The 20,630-nt window shown below is 42.0% G+C and overlaps 1 protein-coding gene across 1 annotated transcript in view; it reads right to left on the reverse strand.

Annotated features, from left to right (window-relative positions):
- Positions 1 to 1,806: 1,806 nt before the first annotated feature.
- LOC138302034 (pancreatic triacylglycerol lipase-like) overlaps positions 1,807 to 20,630 on the reverse strand; it is a 200,033-nt gene continuing 181,209 nt past the window's right edge. The window contains exons 11-13 of the mRNA XM_069242448.1: positions 19,842 to 19,953; positions 14,500 to 14,667; positions 1,807 to 2,025 (exon numbers count right to left, since the gene is read on the reverse strand). Of these exons, the coding sequence (XP_069098549.1) occupies positions 1,962 to 2,025; positions 14,500 to 14,667; positions 19,842 to 19,953 (344 nt within the window). The 3' untranslated portion in view covers positions 1,807 to 1,961. The remainder of the gene's footprint in view (positions 2,026 to 14,499; positions 14,668 to 19,841; positions 19,954 to 20,630) is intronic.

Below are 20,630 nucleotides of genomic sequence, written 5' to 3' on the forward strand. Positions count from 1 at the left end.
CTCTTTCTTTGAGACAGCCTATCCTTTGGGCATTCCAATTTTCCCCTTCAGTGACTAAGGTACGAATAGTGTCATTGTTTACGCATCTTCAAGAGCTCAAACAGTGCAAAGAAAGTTACCAGGTTAGGGGAGGTCCTCTAAGAGATCAATGTCACCTGCAAAACCTTAAAATATTTTGCTCCCTCAACAAACTGCCAACTGCACAGATTATTTAATGATACAGATGAAGCTTTTCACTTGCTCATTTGTTGCCAGATGGTACATCGCTATTCTGATATATTGGATATTGCATCTATCTAAAAAATGGGAAACGTTAACACTAGTACACTTGGGCCCATTGTCAGTAAGCATGCAGGCATTCATTCTCTGCAAAAACTACATTCTAGGACATTTGTCACAGTGTACATAGTTTCATTCTCAACAACTTTCACCTCAAACTCTGTATAAGAGCAGCACTCAAGATGTTTTTTCAGGCACAGGTGTACACCATAATTTGAGCTTCACAGCCCTCAATTATTGGATGACATCTACGTAAAACTACAATTCTTATTGGCACTCACACTTAGAACCAACACCAGAATATTCTTTGTCCTTATCTGACAGTCTTAATTCTTTCTCCCCTATACACCATGGTAAATGTCATTACTTTTTACATTAATTGTAGAACTTGTCCATCACTGGGCAACCTTTATCATTTGTCATATAAGTAACAACGTTTATAACACAATCTGGATATGGGTTGATATTTTGTATGTAGAATGTTTAAATTGAAAATATCAAAGGTTGCCAAAATGACTGTGTGGCACAGACAACCCTCCTTGCTAAAATGGCATTGAACTGTGGAAACATGATGAAAACACTACAGAGATACTATGATGTCCAGTGGAGGCTCACAAGTGTACCTAGTAAAGGACAAGTGCTGAAGTGCTCGGGGTGTGTGCTGCCATATAATGTTATATTTAAAACAAATTGATGGTGTTTATTTGTTAACGTAATGGTGTTTACTTTCCTTATGCTGTGATCTGCTGAAGAAATAATGCTTTTGCTCAAACCACAATGATTTCAAAGTTTTTTCAAATTTGTTATACAAGAATTGTGTATAAGAACCACTTGATTTTGGGGACGAGCCAGAGACTTTTGAATACTCTCCTGTTCTTCTAGGGACCCTGCCCCGATTTCTTTCAAATGTTGCTGCTCATTTGGCACTTAGGACGTTTTTCTGATTTTGCATTCTTTGTATTACTTTGCATCTGAGAGCCATCATGGCATTGATTCTGTACTACTTCATTTTCGAGTTATATAATAAAACCCTTTAGCTTTTCATTGATGTAAAACTCAATTATTGGGTGGGCCCCATAACTTATTGAACTGTTTTGCTCTGCTAACGGATGGTTGAGATGTGCTTTGATACACAATTCTATCTGTGGAAGAACCATTTGAGGTAAACATTTAGGGTATTCAAATTCTGAAGTGTCTATAATTTTGGGGTACGGTTTTGCTCCACCAATTGCAGCAAAAGATAGTATGATAGGTGGAAGGCTTGATTCAAAGATGTCAGTCTCCACAGTATATCCACGGTAGGTCACAGGTTAACATCTTTCATGGGAGATCATGCTAGTAATAGCTAAGGTACAAAAACAACTTTTACTTTAGTAGCAAAACGATGTGTTCTGAATAACAGTTCACTGCACTACTGTCCAAATTTGAGGCACACCATTTATGTAGTATAAAATGAAAGGCAATTTCACCAATGAAAAGAAAGCACCAAGCAACACTTTCACAGATCTCTGCTCTTGAAACATATAATTGTTTCAGGACAAGCCCTTGTAATAGCAACAATTTGCAGTGCACCATAACTAGTGTACAAGTCTAGAACTTATTAACAGGTTACAAAATAAAAGTCAAAATTGTTTTATTTCCATATGTATTGATACACAGCTGCAGTCTGGTTCCCCTCTAGTTTAGCAGATTTTCAATGTCTGCAGAATGTTCTCTCTCACTGTCTCGCTGCCACAGAATTTCGACCTAGAAGCAAAAGAAAAGGTACATTTAGGCAAACAAATATTTCATGCGCCAAAATATATCAGTTAACAGGCCTACTCTACAAGTTGTCCACAGCTATCAATCCATGGCTTTATGTGAGGGAAATTGTGCATGTGAAATCAAAATCACAAATTGTTGCATAAGAAATGCTGGAAAATGAACTTTATCTTGCAGTAAGATACAAACTTGTAGCATTTGGAATGCCTCAACACTGGCTCTGGCCTTTAAGACATATTGGGGGTCATTACAACCTCGGCAGTCTTTTAACAAGTGGTGTCGGCGGAGCTATCCCCATGGCGCCCGTCAACACCCGGCGGATCGACGGAACAGTAAGTCGATCGTCCGTTAGGGGAGGGGGCCGGTGGGGCGGTGTTGTGTGGGTGCATGGGGGTGTGTGTCTGTGTATGTAAGGGGTGTGTAAGTGCGTGTATGCTTGCGGGGGTATTGCGTGTTTTGGGAATGAGTGTATGTATGTCTGTGGGTATGTCTGTATGGATGTGTGCGTGTATGTTTGAATGTGGGTGTACGTGTCTGACTGTGTGTGTGGATGTTAGCATGTATGTCGGTGTGTACGCGTGCATGTGTGTTGGTGGTGCCTGCGTGCGTGTCGGGTGTATGTGTAAGGTAATGTCGGGGTCGGGGTGGGGAGGGGGGCCCTGCCACCTTTGGGAGGTGGCAGGGGTGGTGGGGGGTGTAGGGGAGGGAGTCGGGGTGGGGGTGGGGTGTGGGGGAGACCCCTATCAGTGCTTACCGCCATGGATTTCATGGCGGTTCCTACCGCTGGAAATCCACAGCGGTAAGCCGGGTCAAAATACCTGCGGCGGTATTGTGACAGCTGCCGGGCTGGAGACCCAGGTCTCCAGCCCAGCGGTCATCTCCGCCCTGGCGGGGGGAACGGAGAACCGGCAGATGGCCATGGCGGTAACCGCCATGGTCATGATTCCACAAAGTAAGACCGCCAGCCTGTTGGCGGTCTTACCGCCGGTTTAACACCGACCGCCAGGGTTGTTATGAACCCCATTGACTTAATATGAATTTGACTATGCATCAAACACACTGGCAGCCAATTGAAATATGTCTCAGGTATCATGAGCCAGACTTCTAGACACATTATACTGACAATTGTTTAACTCTGCTATATCTACCAATGCACAGTTTTTTCTTCAATAATTTGACTGCTAGTGTTTCAATTATGATTTTATTGGATGTTTTAAAAGTTGTTATGAGTTCTGTAATATCCGGGGTAATTGAATAACTGCTGAATTTCTGTTGTTTTGTGCAAGTAAATTCTGAACCTAATTATAACATCCCTGTAATCTTTGTTTTTTTCAGTGAATTTCTATAGTTTTTTAAAATAAAGTTATTTTAATTACTATACGTTAATCCAGCCACTGCCATGCATGGCCTTCGGCCTTGTGTGGTGGAGGTTGGCCAGAGGGCCGTGCAATAACTCCCCCTATGGCCACCCAACCCCACACACAGCCTTTGGCCATGTGCAAGGGGAGTTGGCTGCAGAACATGGCCTGTAGCCAGGCCCTGCGGCCAACCCCTCCTATAACCAACCTACCCTTTACCACCCATAGCCTTCAGCCAACCTTGGCAGGGGTTTGCCACATGGCCTGTCTTTCTGGGTGTCAGAATGGATGTGAGAAGGTGTCTCTGGGTGTGAGAGTGTCTATGTGGGTGTGAGAGTGTCTGGGTGTTAGAGGAGGTGTGAGAGGGTGTCTCTGGGTGTGTCAGTGGGTGTGAGAGTGTCTTTGTGAGTGGGTGTGGGAGTGTCTGTGTGGGTCTGTGAGTGGGTGTGTGAGAGTCAGAGTGGGTGTGTGAGTGGGTGTGTAAGAGTCTGAGTGGGTCTGTGGGTGGGTGCATGAGTGTATAAGTGGGTCTATGACTGGGTGTGTGAGTGTCTAAGTGGGCCTATAAGTGGGTGCATGAGTTGCTGAGTGGGTTATGAGTGTCTGTGTGGGTCTGTGAGTGGGTGCATGAGGGTCTGAGTGCAGCTGTGAGTAGGTACATGAGTGTCTGAGTGAGTCTGTGAGTGGATGCGTAAGGGTCTATGTGGGTGCGTGTGTGGGAGAAAGATTGAAAGAGAGTGAGAGGGACAGAGAAAGAGGTTTTTAGGCTTTGATGGATGGCACACTTAGAAAGAGATATTTTTGGAAAATTTAAAAGAAAAATGTATTTGTCAATTAAAAAGAGTGAGCTCACCTTTCAGTATGACCCTTAAACTTTTGAAGTTTAAAATAAATTTTATGAAGGAAAACAGCCACGGCCACACCTGGAGTATAACCCTCATCTTTCAGTGTGAGGGTCTGTGACCTTAACTTTTATGCCATAGGCAGTTAGTTACTGTGATGCTTCCTAGCATACTTATGACAGTCAACTTACCCGTGTGATTGGAAGGATGGAAGGTTTAACCGGTCAAAACACTAGTAAATATACAAACACACTGCCAACCAATATTAGGATTCAAACCTTCAGCCTACTGAGTGACAGCACAAGACCTTGACCATTAGGCCAGAAGTGACTATGTTCTTCCCTCTATCCAAATGTAACTATACCATTCTTACAAAACATTTTGTTATTCTAAATCTGTTAAGTCACTGCATGGAGAAACCACTGCAATAACAATATCTCTCTTTCTCTCTCTCTCTCTCTCTCTCTCTCTGTCTCTCTCTCTCTTTCTCTCTTCCATTTTATTATGGGATGGAAGAGAGAGAGAGACTGACAGGACCGTGGGCGGGAGCCTGAAGGCCTCCACAGTCCTAGCTTGCTTTCCACATCCTGTGTAAGCCGGCATTGCTCCCACAAGCTAGAAGCTGTTTTAAATAGCAGCTCCCTGCTTGTGGGAGCAATGTTTTCATCAGTTTCCCTCCACGCAGGTTTCCCTGCACGCATATTTGCATGTAGGGAAACAGATGAAAACTCTGCTTTCTGCCAATGGGAACTGTTTGACGAGATGTCAGAATGGACCCTCTCATTCTTTCGTGGAAGAGCCGGGGAGGTTGTGGTCCCTGGGGCTGCAGGGGAATGGCGCGGCCCACCCTGCATTATATTACATTAAGGTGGTGGCTGTCCGGGCTGCAGGAGGTCTCAAAGCACCCCACACAACACATTAAATTATGGCCCCAGTAAGTGGCAGTCTCCACGGTGTTTGGGGGCAACACAGCTCCCCCGCATAACATTTTATTAAAGCCTTGAGGAGATGGCGGTCCTTGGGGCTGTGTTTTCGAAGGTCCTATTGGAATTAACATGGAAAACATGTTTTTTTTTTACTCCCCCTTTTTCTAGGCCCCCACTTGATGGATTACCCCGAAACGTTTTGTGTGCAACAAGAATCACTGAGTCACTTTTTTAGGAAAATATTGTGAAGATTCATAGATGCATCAGACGGTGCCAAAGATATAGGCAAGTGAAAAAACGATTTTTCTATGGAAACATGGTCCTGTCTATAACTACCTAGTGCTGACCGCCACTAGGCAGCATTTATATTTATATATATATATATATATATATATATATATATATATATATATACATACATATATATATATATATATATATATATATATATATATATATATATATATATATATGTTACCTACTGGCGGTCACCAGTAGGAGGTTATAGTAGTAGTTAAGCATTTTTTCACTTGGCTATATATTTGGTGCTGTCTGACAAATCTTCATGACATTTTCCAAAAATAGTGTCAAGTTGGGTCTTGTTGAGCATGGAAAGTTTTGGGGTGAACCATCAAGCAGGGCCAAGAAAAATGGGTGGTCAAAAAAGTGAGTTTCACATATTAATTCCCATAAAGTTTCTTAGACACGACTACAACCCAAACCACTGGACAGAATTCCACCAAATTTGGCAGAAAGGTAGCTTTTGGTCCAGAAAGCATTCTTTTTGTTACTTGGTGTAAATTTGTTCTTTAGTTTTTAGAGAAATTAAAGGAAATCCATATTTGTATATCTAGGGCACATATAATTTACAAATACTCCTTATCTCAAGGAGGGACCTGCTTGGCTGCCAACATTTCAACCAGGAAGTGTTGGCAGACATTTTGGAACTCAGACTCAGCTGAGTCCCAAACAAAAAGATAAAAAATAAAGGAAATGGGGCCTGGACCCCACCAAAGCAAAAAAGCATTTTTTTTATTTGTGCCGCAAATTTGCGACAAATTCGTGAATTTGTGGCAAAAAAAAAAGCACTTGTTTCAAGTTGGGTCAGGTCCTGGGGGCATACTCTAATATATAAAATAAAACTAGGGTGGCACCCAGGGCCCCCCTCCAAGGGCTAAGAACCTCAGGGGTCACCACCTCCCTGGGGCTTGATAGATATTGTGGAGGGGCTGTGTGAACCCCCCTCCATGGGCTCAAATGTGCTCCAGGGACCACCTCTTCGCCAGGCTTTACTTAAATAATGGAGAGGGGCAAACTGACCCCTTTCCTAGGGGTTTGGAAGCCCCGGGGACCACCATCTCTCAGGACTAAAAAAAGTACATGGGGGAGGCCACATGGATCACAAATGCCCTGGGGATTGAGGGGGGGCACAAACACCCCCCACCCCCCTTGGCTATTGAAATCCCCAGGGACCACCACCTCCCCTAGGCCATTCAATTTTCTGAGTAGAGAGTGTGTGCCCACCCTCCAGGCCATATATGGCCCCGGGGACCACCACTCCACTGGTGCCAGCCCGAACACAACAAAGGAGGGGGGTTGATTGGCCACCCTCCAGGAGCCATTTAGGGCCTTGGGGACTGCCACCCCCCGAAGACCGGCTCCTGCTGTCTCCTGAGGTGCCCACCCGATGTTCCCACCCTCAGAGGATAGAAGTTTGTTTTTGCTTGGCGGGAGCTGTGACAGCAAAGTGTGAGCTGTCAAATGGCTCCTACTTGCTCGAAGCAAAGTTTTCATCCGTTTCCCTGCCCGCAAACATACAGGTAGGAAAACAGATTAAAGCATTGCTCCCACATGCAGGGAGTAGCATTTCCAGTGGCTCCCTGTGTGCGGGAGCAATGGCAGCTCCCGCAGGAGGCGAGGAGCCAGCTAAGACCGCAGGGGCCTTGAGGCTCCCCTGGTGGTCCCCATCTTGATAAAGTGGGTGCCCTGGGCGTGTGGCGAGTCCCCAGAGGATGGGGTTCCTGAGGCAAAAATCAGTCCAGGGAGGGGGTCCGCACAGCCCATTCCCAATTTAATTAGGGAGTTTGGCCCCGCAGAGGTGGACCTGGGATCCGTAAGGGTCTGCTCAGCCCACTCCATTAATTAAATAAAGCCCCACGGAGGGGGTGGTCTCCAGGGCTCATTGATCCTAACAGAGGGGGTCCACTTTTTTTCTTAAAGTTCTGGGAAGGTAGTGGTCTATGGAGAAAAAAGGAGCCATACGAGGGGTGCCCCATGCACCCCCACTTTTCAATTTCTATATTTGTGTAAGCCCCGGGGACCTGGCCCGCCACGGCCTTATTTGTATACAAGAGCGGAGACCATGCTTGTTTATTTTTTAATTGCAGCGAATTCACTATTAAATTGTGGCAGATTTAAAAAAAAAAAAACTTTTTTTGCCTTAGCAGGATCCCAGGTGGACCCCACCACCAAAGCTAAGTGGTTAGGGTATTCCCACCCTAACCCCATTTCTTTTGTTTCTGAAGGCTGAGCTTGGCGTGCAGTTGAGTGGTTATTGAGGGGTAGGCTGCAATGCCTGAGGCAAACCCTGCTGCAGATGGGCAAAGGCTATGCATGGTGCAGGGTTAGGTGTATATAGGGGTTCCCAGGTCCTACAGCCAACCCCCACTGCACGTGGCTGAAGACCATGTGCGACAGTGATTGAATTTTCATAAATTAACTCAAATTACTCAGTGTGAAAAAACATAGAAATTCACTGAAAAAAACAAAGGCTACAGGCACATTATAGTTAGGTAAAAGAATTTAAAAGACTCAGAAACTTGCTGAAAAGCGCAAGGTTACAAGGATATTATAGTTAGGTTTTGAATTTACGTGCACAAAACTAAGGAAATTCAGCAGTTATAGTTATGGGTAGCTCAAGTAACTATAACTATTACTCGCACTCTCAACATGCACTGCTAATGACCCCAGATATTAAGACGACATCTTTTATAACACCATTAACAATATCAAAGTAAAATTAAACGTCAAATCATTGATGAGATAACTGTGCAAAAAGTGTCTTGTTGTGTATGGAAATTTTCGAGGTGATCTGTCTAGCGGAGGCTGAGAAAAAGGGGCAGGGTCAAAAATTGTAGTTGCCCAAGTTAATTTCCATAGTGATTTTGAACACAATTACAGTCTAAACTACTTGACAGATTTATACCACATTTGGCTGAAAGGTAGCTCTTGGTCTAGAAAGCACTCTTTTTGTTATTTGGTGTAAATCTGTTCAGTAGTTTTTGAGATTTTAATGGAAAACTAATTTGTCTACTTAGGTGCACAAATAATTCACAAATTCTCCAGATCTTGTTCAAAGATCTGACTGGATACCAATACTTCAACCAGACGTTTTGCCAGCCATATTGGGTCTTGGACTCAGTACAGTCACAAACAAAAAGTGAAAAAATAATTAAAAGAGGGCAGGGTATAAATACCCTTACCCCTAGCCTTGTTGCTGGGGTCCCCTTGGGGCCCACAAGGCAAAACATTTTTATTTTCCTTTTTGCCACTAAGTGTGGCAAATTTGCATCACAATTTTAGAAGAAGAAGCACACACTTCTTTACAACAAAACCCCGGTTGGGCCAGTTCCCAGGGACATTCCAATATGTTACAATACAGGAGTGGGGTGCACATGGGGTCATATGAGAGTATGGATCACCACCTCCCTGGGGCTTTTTTGTTAATAGGTAGGGGGGGCTGCACCGACCCCCTCCAATGCAGTCCGCACCCAGCGGACCACCACCACCCCAGGATGTTAAGTATAGGAAATGAGGGGGGGTGCGCAGAACCCGCTCCTGGGGCTTACAAATGTCCCGGATACCACCACCACCTCCCCAGGGCTAACCAAATAATAATGCAGGGCGCCGAGCCCTGGGTACCACAACCTCTCCTGGGTCAAATAACATTTTTTAAATGGGAAGAGGTGGCTCGGACACCCTCTTAGGCCATACACGGCCCTGGGGGTCACCGACTCCAAAGGGCTGGCCCGTAAAAAAAGAAAGGAAGGGGCTGCATGGTCCCCCTCCTGGAGCCATTAATGGCCCGGGGGACCAAATACCTGCCAGGTCGGCTCCTGCTATCTCCCGATGTGTCGACCCTCAGGAAATAGCTGATTACTTGGCGAGAGCTGAGACAGATCCCACCAAACACTAGTTCCATTAAGCGGAATGGGATGGAAGAGAGAGAGAGAAAGATTAAGAGAGAGAGATTGTTATTACAATGGTCTCCCCAAACAATGACTTCAAAGCATCACGCTAGCAAAATGTTTGGTTTGGATGTTATAGTTAAGTTTTGATGCACAGCAGAATGGAATCCCTTGTGGCCTACTGGTGAATCCCTTGGACTGTCACTCTGTAGATTGAAGGTTCAAATCCTGGTATGTCATTATAGTGTGCCTGCTTATTTACTAGAGGTTTGAAAGTTAAACATTACTAGTGATGGAACATTTATGGTCTTTCCCATTAAAATCTTTGGATTGAATGTCACAGAGATGTCTGGAAACTACAGAGGGACTTTACTGAAGCTTTGTTGAAAAACTGCTTGATTGGATAGCAGAAGCCAAAATTCTTCCTCCACTCCATTCCAGGCAGGCTTCCGCTCTGAGGTGAGTACAATTGACCAGATATTTTTTCTCAACCTTATCACATGGAAATATCTAAAGTTCTCAAAAGACCAGTTATATGTGGCATTTGTGGAATTAAGAGCAGCTTTTGTCTTAGTCCCTAGGTAACATCTCTGGTCCACTTTTGCATCACTGGATATTAACCCTTCACTGCTAGGTATTTTGATTAAACTGTGGGAGGAAAATGTTGTCCAAGTGAGATGGAGGGAGGGTGGACGAGTTCACAAATTGCATACCTGTTGAGTGTGGGATGGTCAAGGTTGTGTGTTGACTCCTACCCTGTTCTCTCATTACTTTGACATGACTTTAACATTTTGCTTTTTAAGTGAATTGCTAGGTTTTTTTAACAAGAAGTAATACTTAATTACCATGCATCAAGGTTGTGTATTGACGCCTACCCTGTTCTCTCTTTATATAAATGTTTTAAAACACCAGAACACTTGCATGTATGTTCTTCACCCCTCACCCCCCAAGCTGGGAAGCACCTTTGTCAGAATAGACAAATAATACACCTGGAGATCCCAGAAACATAAATGTATTTTTATTACACAGAGCATCTTCAATCCTTAAGAGATAGAAAGCCACTTCTCCTAAATCTCTTCCTGCATCACACTGTTTGCAGAGAGTGAGACTCTTGTGAGAAATACACCACAGTATTAAAAGGTATCTACTAAGCACTGTGTACTCTCTATGCTAAACGTGTCCAAAGATTGAAAATTCACTTACAATAACCAAGGTCTGAGGGTGCTAAAGATAATTCTACCTGCAGCCGTCATAACGTGGCAAAAACTTTACAGACAGCCCATCTTACGAAGCAAAAAAAGAGAACATGTATTTAGATTAGTCTCTGGTGCACACATTCCTCTTTGTTAAGTAGAAATTCTTATGCTGCAATGTTTCTGTCTAATAACTCAAGGCTGACTATAATACCTAGTAGTTAGTAGCTAGGATGTTTGCCTGGCCAGACAACGTTTTCTTCTGTACCAAAAACCTTGTGTGGAACATAATAAACACAAGCCAACTGTCACCTGCACACAGTTTTTACTCTTCAATACAGAGATTTATAATGTGTTCAATGGCTCTACACACCTATGATGCATTAGTAGCAGATGTGTTTTGTATACACTTACACCAATTAGTTGGACACAGACTGTACAAAATTAGGTAGAAAACTAATATGGTAGTTACCCACCACTATGAAAACGATAAAACAAACTAACAGACTCATTGGATGATGTCATCAGTGACACCATCAGTGATGCCATCAATGGAGTCATTTGAGATGTGATAAGACATGTCATGAGTGATATAATTTGTGAGGTCAGAAGCAGTGCAAGGTGGGGAGGCATGTTATAGTTAATGCTGCTATCTATAACTGGTGACTTTCTGTGTTTTTGTTTTAGTTCAAAACATTGACGTTATCGCTAACATATTCACCTAACAATAATGTTATTTCATCCTTTGTTTTTTTCAGTGATTTTCTGAGGTTTAAAAAAAAAACAGGTCATTTGATTGCACCCAACTATAACATGACTTTAACATTTTGCTTTTTTAAGTGAATTGCTAGTTTTTTTTAACGTGAAGTAATACTTAATTACCATGCATCAAGGTTGTGTATTGACTCCTACCCTGTTCTCTCTTTATATAAATGTTTAAAAACACCTGAACACTTGCACGTATGACCTCCACCCCTCCCCTCCCCCAATGCTGGGAAGAACCCTTGTCAGAATAGACAAACCATACACCAGGAGATCCCGGAAACTTAAAACCAAATTGATTTTATTACACAGAGCATTTTCAATCCTTAAGAGATAGAAAGCCACTACCCCTAAAGCTGTTGAGGTCTACTATGCCAAGGTACAAACAGCAGCCCTTTATGGTGCAAACATCTGGGGAGAAGGGACCTCTATCATAAGTAAATGCTTGCACAGCATTGAAAGGTGGGAGCCGTGGTGCCCACGCAGGACACCCATCATGGTGTCATGAGGGGTGGCAGGGTCCTTATGGCTACCTCCATAGTGAGCCAGCATTGCTTTTGCCCACAGGTAGCAGTTCCCTGAGTTCCCTTAAGTCTCTTGAGGCTTGAGGAGGGGGGCCGCGTGGTTCCCCTACCATAATAGCTAATTCTGGCCCTGACAGTGGGCTCCCTGAGGCCTTTTCAAGGCCTGAGGAGGGGGCCGTGGCCCACTCCACGTAAAAAGTAATGTTGGCCTCAAAGCTGGGCTCCCAAGGGCCTTTGGAGGCACAGGAAAGGGGCAGCACTGCTCCCCCACCACTGAACACAGGGTTCGGTCCCGGGCTCTCCGGGGGTGGGCTCCCTGGAAGCTTGGGGAGAGGGGGTCATGCATCTCCTCTCCCCCTTTTTATTAAATCAGCCCAGGGGGTGAGCTCCCCATGGCATAAGGTCATTAAATGAGGACCAGGTGTCAATTTTTTGATCTTATGAGAGACCTGTGGAATTGCAGCATTTTTTTGTTGATTGTATTTATTTTTGGCTCTAAAGGGAGTCCCTCTGTGTCCGTCCTCATGGAGCCCAGGGTACCAGGGTATCCTTACCCTTTCCACTTACACTATTTTTTTTTGCTTGCTTACCTGAATCCTGTAATGACTGCCAGCAACATATTTCTCTTGTTGCTGGCAGCCTATCAGAGCGCTTGCTCTCACAGGGGTCTGACTGTCTTAGGAGCGAGACAGCCCAAGGGAAATAAAGCTCACTGGGCCAAACAGAATGCTCCATTTTTAAACAAGCGCTCCTGTGAGAGTTTCTGGTGGACCAAACCGTCCCGTTATCTATATTTATTTGCTTCCTAATTTCTCTAAAACTTCTGAATGGATTTACACCAAATCACGAAAAGCACAATCTGTAAATCAAGATCTAGCATCCTGATGAATTTTGGGTAATTCCATTCAGCAATTTTTGATATAGCCTATTATATAGACATCTGTGGGTAATACATGGGGATTTTGCATTTTGGCACCTGTCTTTTTACTCAGCCCCTGCTTGACACATCATCCTGAAGCTTTCCATGAAGGAGCTGAGGTGGATGAACCTTTTTTTCAAATCTTTGTAAATATTCGTCCAACGGGGCCAAAGTTATTAGCAAACCAAAAAACACTCTTTCTATGGAAAAGAAGATCTAATTATAACTACCTAGTGGTGACCGCCACTAGGTATACCAAAGGTTAAAGTGATGTTATAGTTAGGTGAAAATGTCAGTTAAAAATACAATTTTGAACTAAAAACTAAAAAAATCACGGAAATTCACAAGTTATAGTTTACCAAGCTAACTTTTGGCCCTACACACACCCCTCCTTATAATTATTTAGAAATGAAAAATGCGCTGCCTTCAGGGCCCTGACCCGCACCAGGGCTATTAAAAAATAATGTGAAGTCCTACATATATGTAAGAAACAATTTCAGGACATTGGACCATGTCCCACAGACCCGTAATGGCTGCCGCAACATTTTGGTTCACGTAGCAGCCAGCCAGTCACAGCACTCACTCCAAAACATTTCCTCTCTGCCATTCAGAAGGCATGAATTTCTGATTTCATCCCAAATGTCAATAAATTTATACATTTTTAACCTTCATTTTTAGAAAACTATATATAGATTTACACCAAATCACAACAAGCACATTTTCTGTGTAAAGATCTAGCTTCTTGTCAGATTTGGTGTAATTTATATCAGCCACTTTTACTTTAATACCTATCTAAAATTCCCTAAAGAGATTACATGGGGAAAAAGCATTGTTACATGAGAAAAAGCATTGTGGGACCCCCCACCCTTTTTCTCGGCTACCAAATCGCCCTGAAATTTTGCAACAAGGAGCAGATGTAGATGATCCTTTTTTTTGGAAAGTTTTGTGAATCGTCAAATGGTGCCAGTCAGTAGCGAACTAAAAATGGTCTTATTATGGAAATGTTGTCCTACCTATAACTACAAAGTGGCAATATATAAATGGATAATTATAGTTAGGATGAGGTTTCCAGAGGAGTAGCAGCATTATTTCATTTTCCTAATAACTTTGGTGCCATTTGACGAATCTTCACAAAAATTTCTACCAATCTGAAAATAATGTTTTTTCACCTGAGGTCCTAATGGGAAAGTTTTAGGGGGATTTGTTAAGCTGCTGCTGAGTAAAACGCTGGGTCCCAAAAACACATTTTCCCCAATTATCTTTCTGTAGGAATTTTAGACACGGCTACAGCCCAAACTGCTGAACGGATTTACATCAAATTTGGCAGAAAGTTAGCTCTTGGTCTAGAAAGGATGCTTTTTATGATTTGCTGTGAATCTTTTCAGTAGCTTTTGAGATGTTAATGGCCAATTATATGTATATTTCATACTGCGGAGGATCCAGGGAGCTGACAGATCTCATGCTGAGATCTGACCGGCTGCCACCACATCAACGCAGATGTGGGGTAGCCATCTTAGGACTCTTGACTCAGTTATCAAGGCATTAGGTAGACAGTCTTGAATGATAAGAATATATTTACTACTTTTACGGAACTTACTTCCACCTACGGTTACTTTGGTTTGGTCAATGTAGTGGGTGCAATATTATTATCACGTGATTTAATGCAATATGGCAGAGATACACTGTTGCCAATCTAATGATTTTGAAGTTCTATATTGATATTGATATTGGCAAGGATCAATACATACGTTTTACCATCTTTCCCATACTGCACAACTGCTGTTTGTCCGCCCAGTTTCGGAAACAGCGGATTTATAACGTTGTTGTTCCAGAGGAATTTAACATGGTTGAGGGTTCCGACGTCAACCTCAACATCGATAAAAGCAGTGTACGTGCTTCCTGCTTTCATTGTTCCCCTGCGCAACCAGAAACACATAAAAGTCAAGTAAGAAGAGAAAAGCAATTGTCAACATTTTTTTTACAATCACAAAAGATTCCTTTGCTTTATTGGACTCAGCAATCCAACAACATTGATATGAACAGATTGTTTTAAACTGAAACTTCGCCTCCCCCACCTCTCCAGTAAGAGGTATAAATAGGCTATTCCAGAAAAAAAATGAAATGATCCTTTGATCTTTCACAACTTGGGGCAGTGTGTTGAAATGCATAGCTGTGTGGATATTAACGGAAAGTAATGTACGCTAGTCTCATTATGCCCACTTGCTTCCCATTTAATTAGAACCTACGCAGAATATGATTTGTATGTACAAATTTGGCAGATATATTCTACCTGATGAAGGCAAACATGCAATGATTATCACATTTAAACTCTACATGCAGGCAGATAAATTCCAATATGTACTGTAAGCCTGGTTCTGTATTAACAAAAACGTGTCCCAGATAAATTGTGAAAGGTCAAATCAGCTGATATGTATCAGGGAGAAATGTTTCAGTAAATACTAGAACATGCAGATTTTGTTGCAGCTAGCATCAGATTCCACATGTTGACCCCAAAATCTTGTAATAGGAATGAATTATTGTGGGCGATAAATGTTGAACACCTCAAAGTCAGTTTATGTCACGTATGACAGTTATAGAATTCAATAATAGCCAACTCGTATTAAGGGCCTTAGAGGATTCCATTGCAACAGAAAAGGGGTCTTCCCCAAGGTGCTGCATCCATCACTGAAGGTGACACTTTGAGATAAGGACCACTCAAAAAATACCTTCTCGACTATCACAGTAGATGTTTCCAGCATGTTACTCACTCACCATTACCCATTCATATAACCCCTCTAGCATTTCTGTGCAGACTGTCATGGAGTTATCTCCACCAGTTACTTTAGGCTTAGTGCCTTAGGTGCGGCAATGTCTTGTGGAATTTGCTTTGATTCTTGCCAGTGTTGACAGGAGATCCAATGGACTCTCCACCAGGGCCATGCCTGCATTATGGGGTGATAATCCTACTTGGGGTATAGATGGGGAATCTGATTTTAGAGGATTCTCCATTGCCTCCCGCCTTTAAATTAGGTTGTTAGACTATAATTCTGCTTTATCTTTCAATCTCGTTAGATATGTTAGAAATGTCTTCATTGGTTTACCAATCGAGTAAGAACGCAGTTCTATGCAGTTTGCAATATTTTGAGAAAATAAAGCGCCACCTTATGTTACAACTGAGCTTCTCATTGCAGTTTTTATCATATGACCTTTTTGCTAGAGGCATGTCTGCTTTTGAATATTTTTAACTCTTATGCAATAGATGTAGCCCTTTGGCATTTTTACTTTTCTGTCATATATTACTGCTCACCCCTACAGGAAATTAAGTTTTAAATGGACGCTAATCCAACTTCATATAATATCCATTTTAATTCACCATAACCTGCATCAGCAACTATAAGGATTCCTGAATGTGCCTTTAATTAGCGATGTCTGCTTGGACTGTGTGACCTATTTCGACATATTTAGCAAACTGATTCCTTTGAGTCCTTGCCTCTCTCATCATCACAGATCTTGACAAGACCTTTTTCCAGCTTGCTGTCTCTGATCTTTCTTTATTCTTTTGGATTTGTGGCTCTATAATTGGGCACAGTATATTTGGTTAGGTCTCACCAGTGAGATGTACACTTCCTGCTAGCTGAATATTCCTATCTTTCACAATATCACCCTGGTACCATGCTACTTAATTACACCATCTGGAATCTTTAAAGTAATTGAATTAGATACCCCCTAGATCAGATCTTGTGATGCTATTCATTTTGTTTGACCAATGACTTTGTGTTTCACCATTGCGCATATTAGTTGCTCAATGTTCACCAGTAGCACATTGTATGTTTTGTTCAGCCTAGCCGCCTATTGGCTTTGACATGGCATTAGCCATTACTTTCTGTATTCAATTTAGCCGCCTATTGGCTTTGACATTGCATTAGCCATTACATTCTGTATTCTGCCTATTGGCTTTGACATGCTGTATTCAGTTTAGCCGCCTATTGGCTTTGACATTGCATTAGCCATTACATTCCGTATTCTGCCAATTGGCTTTGACATGCTGTATTCAGTTCAGCTGCCTATTGGCTTTGACATGATATTAGACATTGCATTTTGTATTCAGCTCAGCTGCCTATTGGCTTTGACATGATATTAGACATTGCATTTTGTATTCAGCTCAGCTGCCTATTGGCTTTGACATGATATTATATATTACATTTTGTATTCAGCTCAGCTGCCTATTGGCTTTGACATGACACTAGACATTATATTTGATATTTAGGTTAGCTGCCTATTGCCTTTAACGTGGAGTTAGACATTGCAGTTGAGAATCCAAGCTGTATTTTTCCAAGCTGTGTTTTTCCACAAGATGAACCAAGCTGTTTTTCTCATACCAGACTAGAGATGATAAGAGAGAGTACATTTGGTGTTTTTCCTTTCTGCTCAGGCTTGGGAAGAGGAGGAGTCTAGGAGATCTGGCCAGTCTCCAAAGGCTTGCGTAGTTTTCCCGAGTCTGAGAGGAGGGGGCACGCTTTTGTAACGGATGGCTCGGGGCTTCAGAGAATTAGATCGAATCTGCCTGACTTCAGACTGGAACTTGGTCCCAGTTGCCAGTCTCCCGTGTGGGTAGATAATCTCTTTCTCGCAGTTGACCGGAGTCATCAACTTGCAGTCCCCAAAGAAAGATGAAGCTGTAAATAGTTTCTCACATGGTGAAGTATTTGTTTTGCTTTGCATTCAATATCTTATAAATATAACCTGCTGTGTACATTGCAACTGAAATATATTTTGTTTTAATGCTGTGACTACTTTTGTGCTTGAAATCTATTAATTTGTCCCTCAAGAACTTGTGGGTGGGGAAGAATTAACAACAATAAAGGTCTTCTTTGAACTCAGAAGTGCATTCTTGATATGTTCTGTAAGCTCTGATTACGAGATAAGAAGGAAAGCAGAACAGATCTCTTTCCTGAGAAATGGCTTCCAGCATGCTACAGTTCTTAAAGCTTTCTCCACCCAGAAAAAGTAGGTGGATTAAGGAGCATTTGGCCTCACTGGTTATATCTTTTTGTTTCTTAGGCCACCCATTACCTTGTCCACACTCCATGGGTTATCAACTGCCCTGAACAGTTTACCAACCTCTCCAAAAAAGCTTACTCTTTTTTTATCTATCAGTACCATTGTAACATGATGAAATCATTTAAACTGATATGCCATTGAATGACCCTACATTCCCATACCTTCCCTTCAGGTTGATTCATTCAAAATCACTCTGTTGCCTTATGCACCAGCAGTTCGAAATTGAGCGATGCTGCCTGGTCCACCTATACTTCTATGTGGAGCAACACCAAAATACTGACCTTAACCCAAGTAGACTGAGTCAGTAAACCATCATTCATCTAAGACCAAAGTCAGAAATAACTTCTGCACCTACCAATTTAAGGAGCCTATTCCAGACCCTTGAAAACCAGACAACACTGGTTTTATTTTTCTTGGTTTCTACATTTGTCTTTATCAAGGTTGTCAAGATATTTTAGGATTTTTAAACCAGACATTTTTCTGATTAAGAACTGACAAGTGTTTATCTTATGGTCAATGTTTATATGTGAATACTGTACCACTACGAATGGGTTAACGTATAACACTGGGTATCATTTAAGGAAGCAATAAAACATTTGTTTTCAATGAAATAAGAGCCTAGCATAAATAACCTCATTTAGCGGTCACTGCTTCATGGACAATAGGATAATTCAACCCATATGCAGACATGTGAAATAATAAAGAGCAACATGTTTTTAGCTGATGCCACTTGCATTTCTTCATTATTGGAACTGAAAGTGTGTTATTTTAAATGTGATATTCCTCATCTACTTTATAACTGGGTACCTAAAAAATAAGTGATCCATCACAGAACTAGCCCACAAAGAATAATTCAAACCAATCTTTATCTTCCTCAATTGATGGTTACTGTTGTGACGGTGTAAGACACCAAAAAAGAAACCTAGCACTCTTAGGGTGAGTTGACCAATAAGCCAAATGTTGTTTGACAAATACAATGTTTCTGTCCCTTGGCCATGAATGCAGATTTTAAATCATTAAGCATTTTAATATGCAGTAGGGTTTTCATGTAAATAATCATAGGACAAAAAAGACACACTAGGGATAATTACCGGACTCTACAAACAAGAATTTGCTTTAGCTGAAAAAAACTGGTACTTATGTGCCACTTATCTCATACATCTCTCTTCCATTAGCAACCAATAAGAAACCACTGGCTTAGCATACCCCGTTATCTTAACTCATTACTCTCAGAGGGCTCTGCTTGTTACAGTGCTTACAATAAATGAAGGAAAGAGAACAACTGTTCACCAAAAAATATGCATGAACAACATAACCCTGAGAACAGGAAAGCTGCATCCACATGCTTATTCGACTTTTTAAGTGTAGGAAAAACAAGGGTGATTTAAGGATTTTTAGCAACCAGCATGAATTGATATGTTGTTCCTTCCAAACATGGAAAATACAAGTGCAACTAGTAGAGGTAATTTAGTAGCGGACGTCTGCAAGCAACTTAAGAGGCTGCCAAATACTGCGATGTCATAGGAGGTCCCAGATGAAAACCTCAGTTTTTAATATTACAGAAATGTTTTTCGTTACACTAAATGGTCATGTTCCTCCTGAAACAAATCCCTTTTCCATATAATACAGAAAATCATTGCAAAAAATAGTGTCACCTCTTTCTTTTTTCAGGTCAAAATGTGATAGCATCTTTAGGGTCTGTAAAGGAATCTCCGTGGTGGTAGAGAATTCATAGGTAACCAGCATTTGAGTGATATATTAAACATAAATGAAATCAAAGCGGGTGTTGAATATCATTTACAATGCTGGATGATTTAACTATGTTCTGAGAAGAAAAAAAACTACAATACGATCTGAAGAAGCTTTAGGGTGCTTTTTATCGCTTTGATCTAGAATACTCCAGATATGTTCTCTTTACTACAGGAAGTGCTTCCAGGTGTGTTCACGTATGTTTCAGCTATCTATAGAAATCGGTTTCATTTCCTTCGCACTGCTAAGCAATCCTGTATTAAATGCGAAATAAACTTACTTGAAAATTTGGTACTGCATTGTGTTCCCGGTATTCCCATACAGAGCCACGTTGAAATACCCAACAACACTAGAACTGCCAGTGACTGTGACAGACACTTTGTACCGATAGCCTACAAATTAAGGGACATTGTCAGAGTAAAGAATTCAGAAATAGCAGTTCATATGTTCTATAATGTGTTCTTTATAATGTAACTTGGAAATACATTAATATTGATTGGGTTTGTTAGTTGGCAAATTGATTTCATGATACAATATGTAAGAATGATTAAAACATTGGAATGCTGAGAGCTACATTGAAGTCAATTGAGCAGCTGTGTCCTATATGAATTGGTGAAGCTCCGCTGCCCTCAACATATGAATGTCTTAATACACAGCCTACGCCTTTCTCATTCTTCTGTCTCTTGAAAATACATTAGGCAGAGGCCGTGCAGGAGGACACACGTAGCCATCACCCTTCCCGCCTCCATTAGCTCAGTGTCACTAGGGCTTCTGAAGCAGGGAGGGGCGAATTTTGCTCAGCTCCTGGGTCTCCCTAGCTCGCATGAACTACAAGAAGCAGTTCAGCCAAGCAAGGGAGAACCGGTGTCTGGCTTCAGCCACCTTTTACAGCTCTTGCTGTGAATCTTCAACAGCTAAGAGCAGTGGCCCTGAGCACAGCTTTCAACTGTAGAATATTCACAGCAAGAGCTGTGAACAAAGGCTCAGGAGCAGAGGGGGCTTTCAACCCAGTGGGTCTCGGAGCGGCCTTTGTTTCTCTAATTATAACATTTTACCCTCATGGGCACTG

This window comes from Pleurodeles waltl, chromosome 6 (genome assembly GCF_031143425.1).
Source record: "Pleurodeles waltl isolate 20211129_DDA chromosome 6, aPleWal1.hap1.20221129, whole genome shotgun sequence".
NCBI lineage: Eukaryota > Metazoa > Chordata > Amphibia > Caudata > Salamandridae > Pleurodeles > Pleurodeles waltl.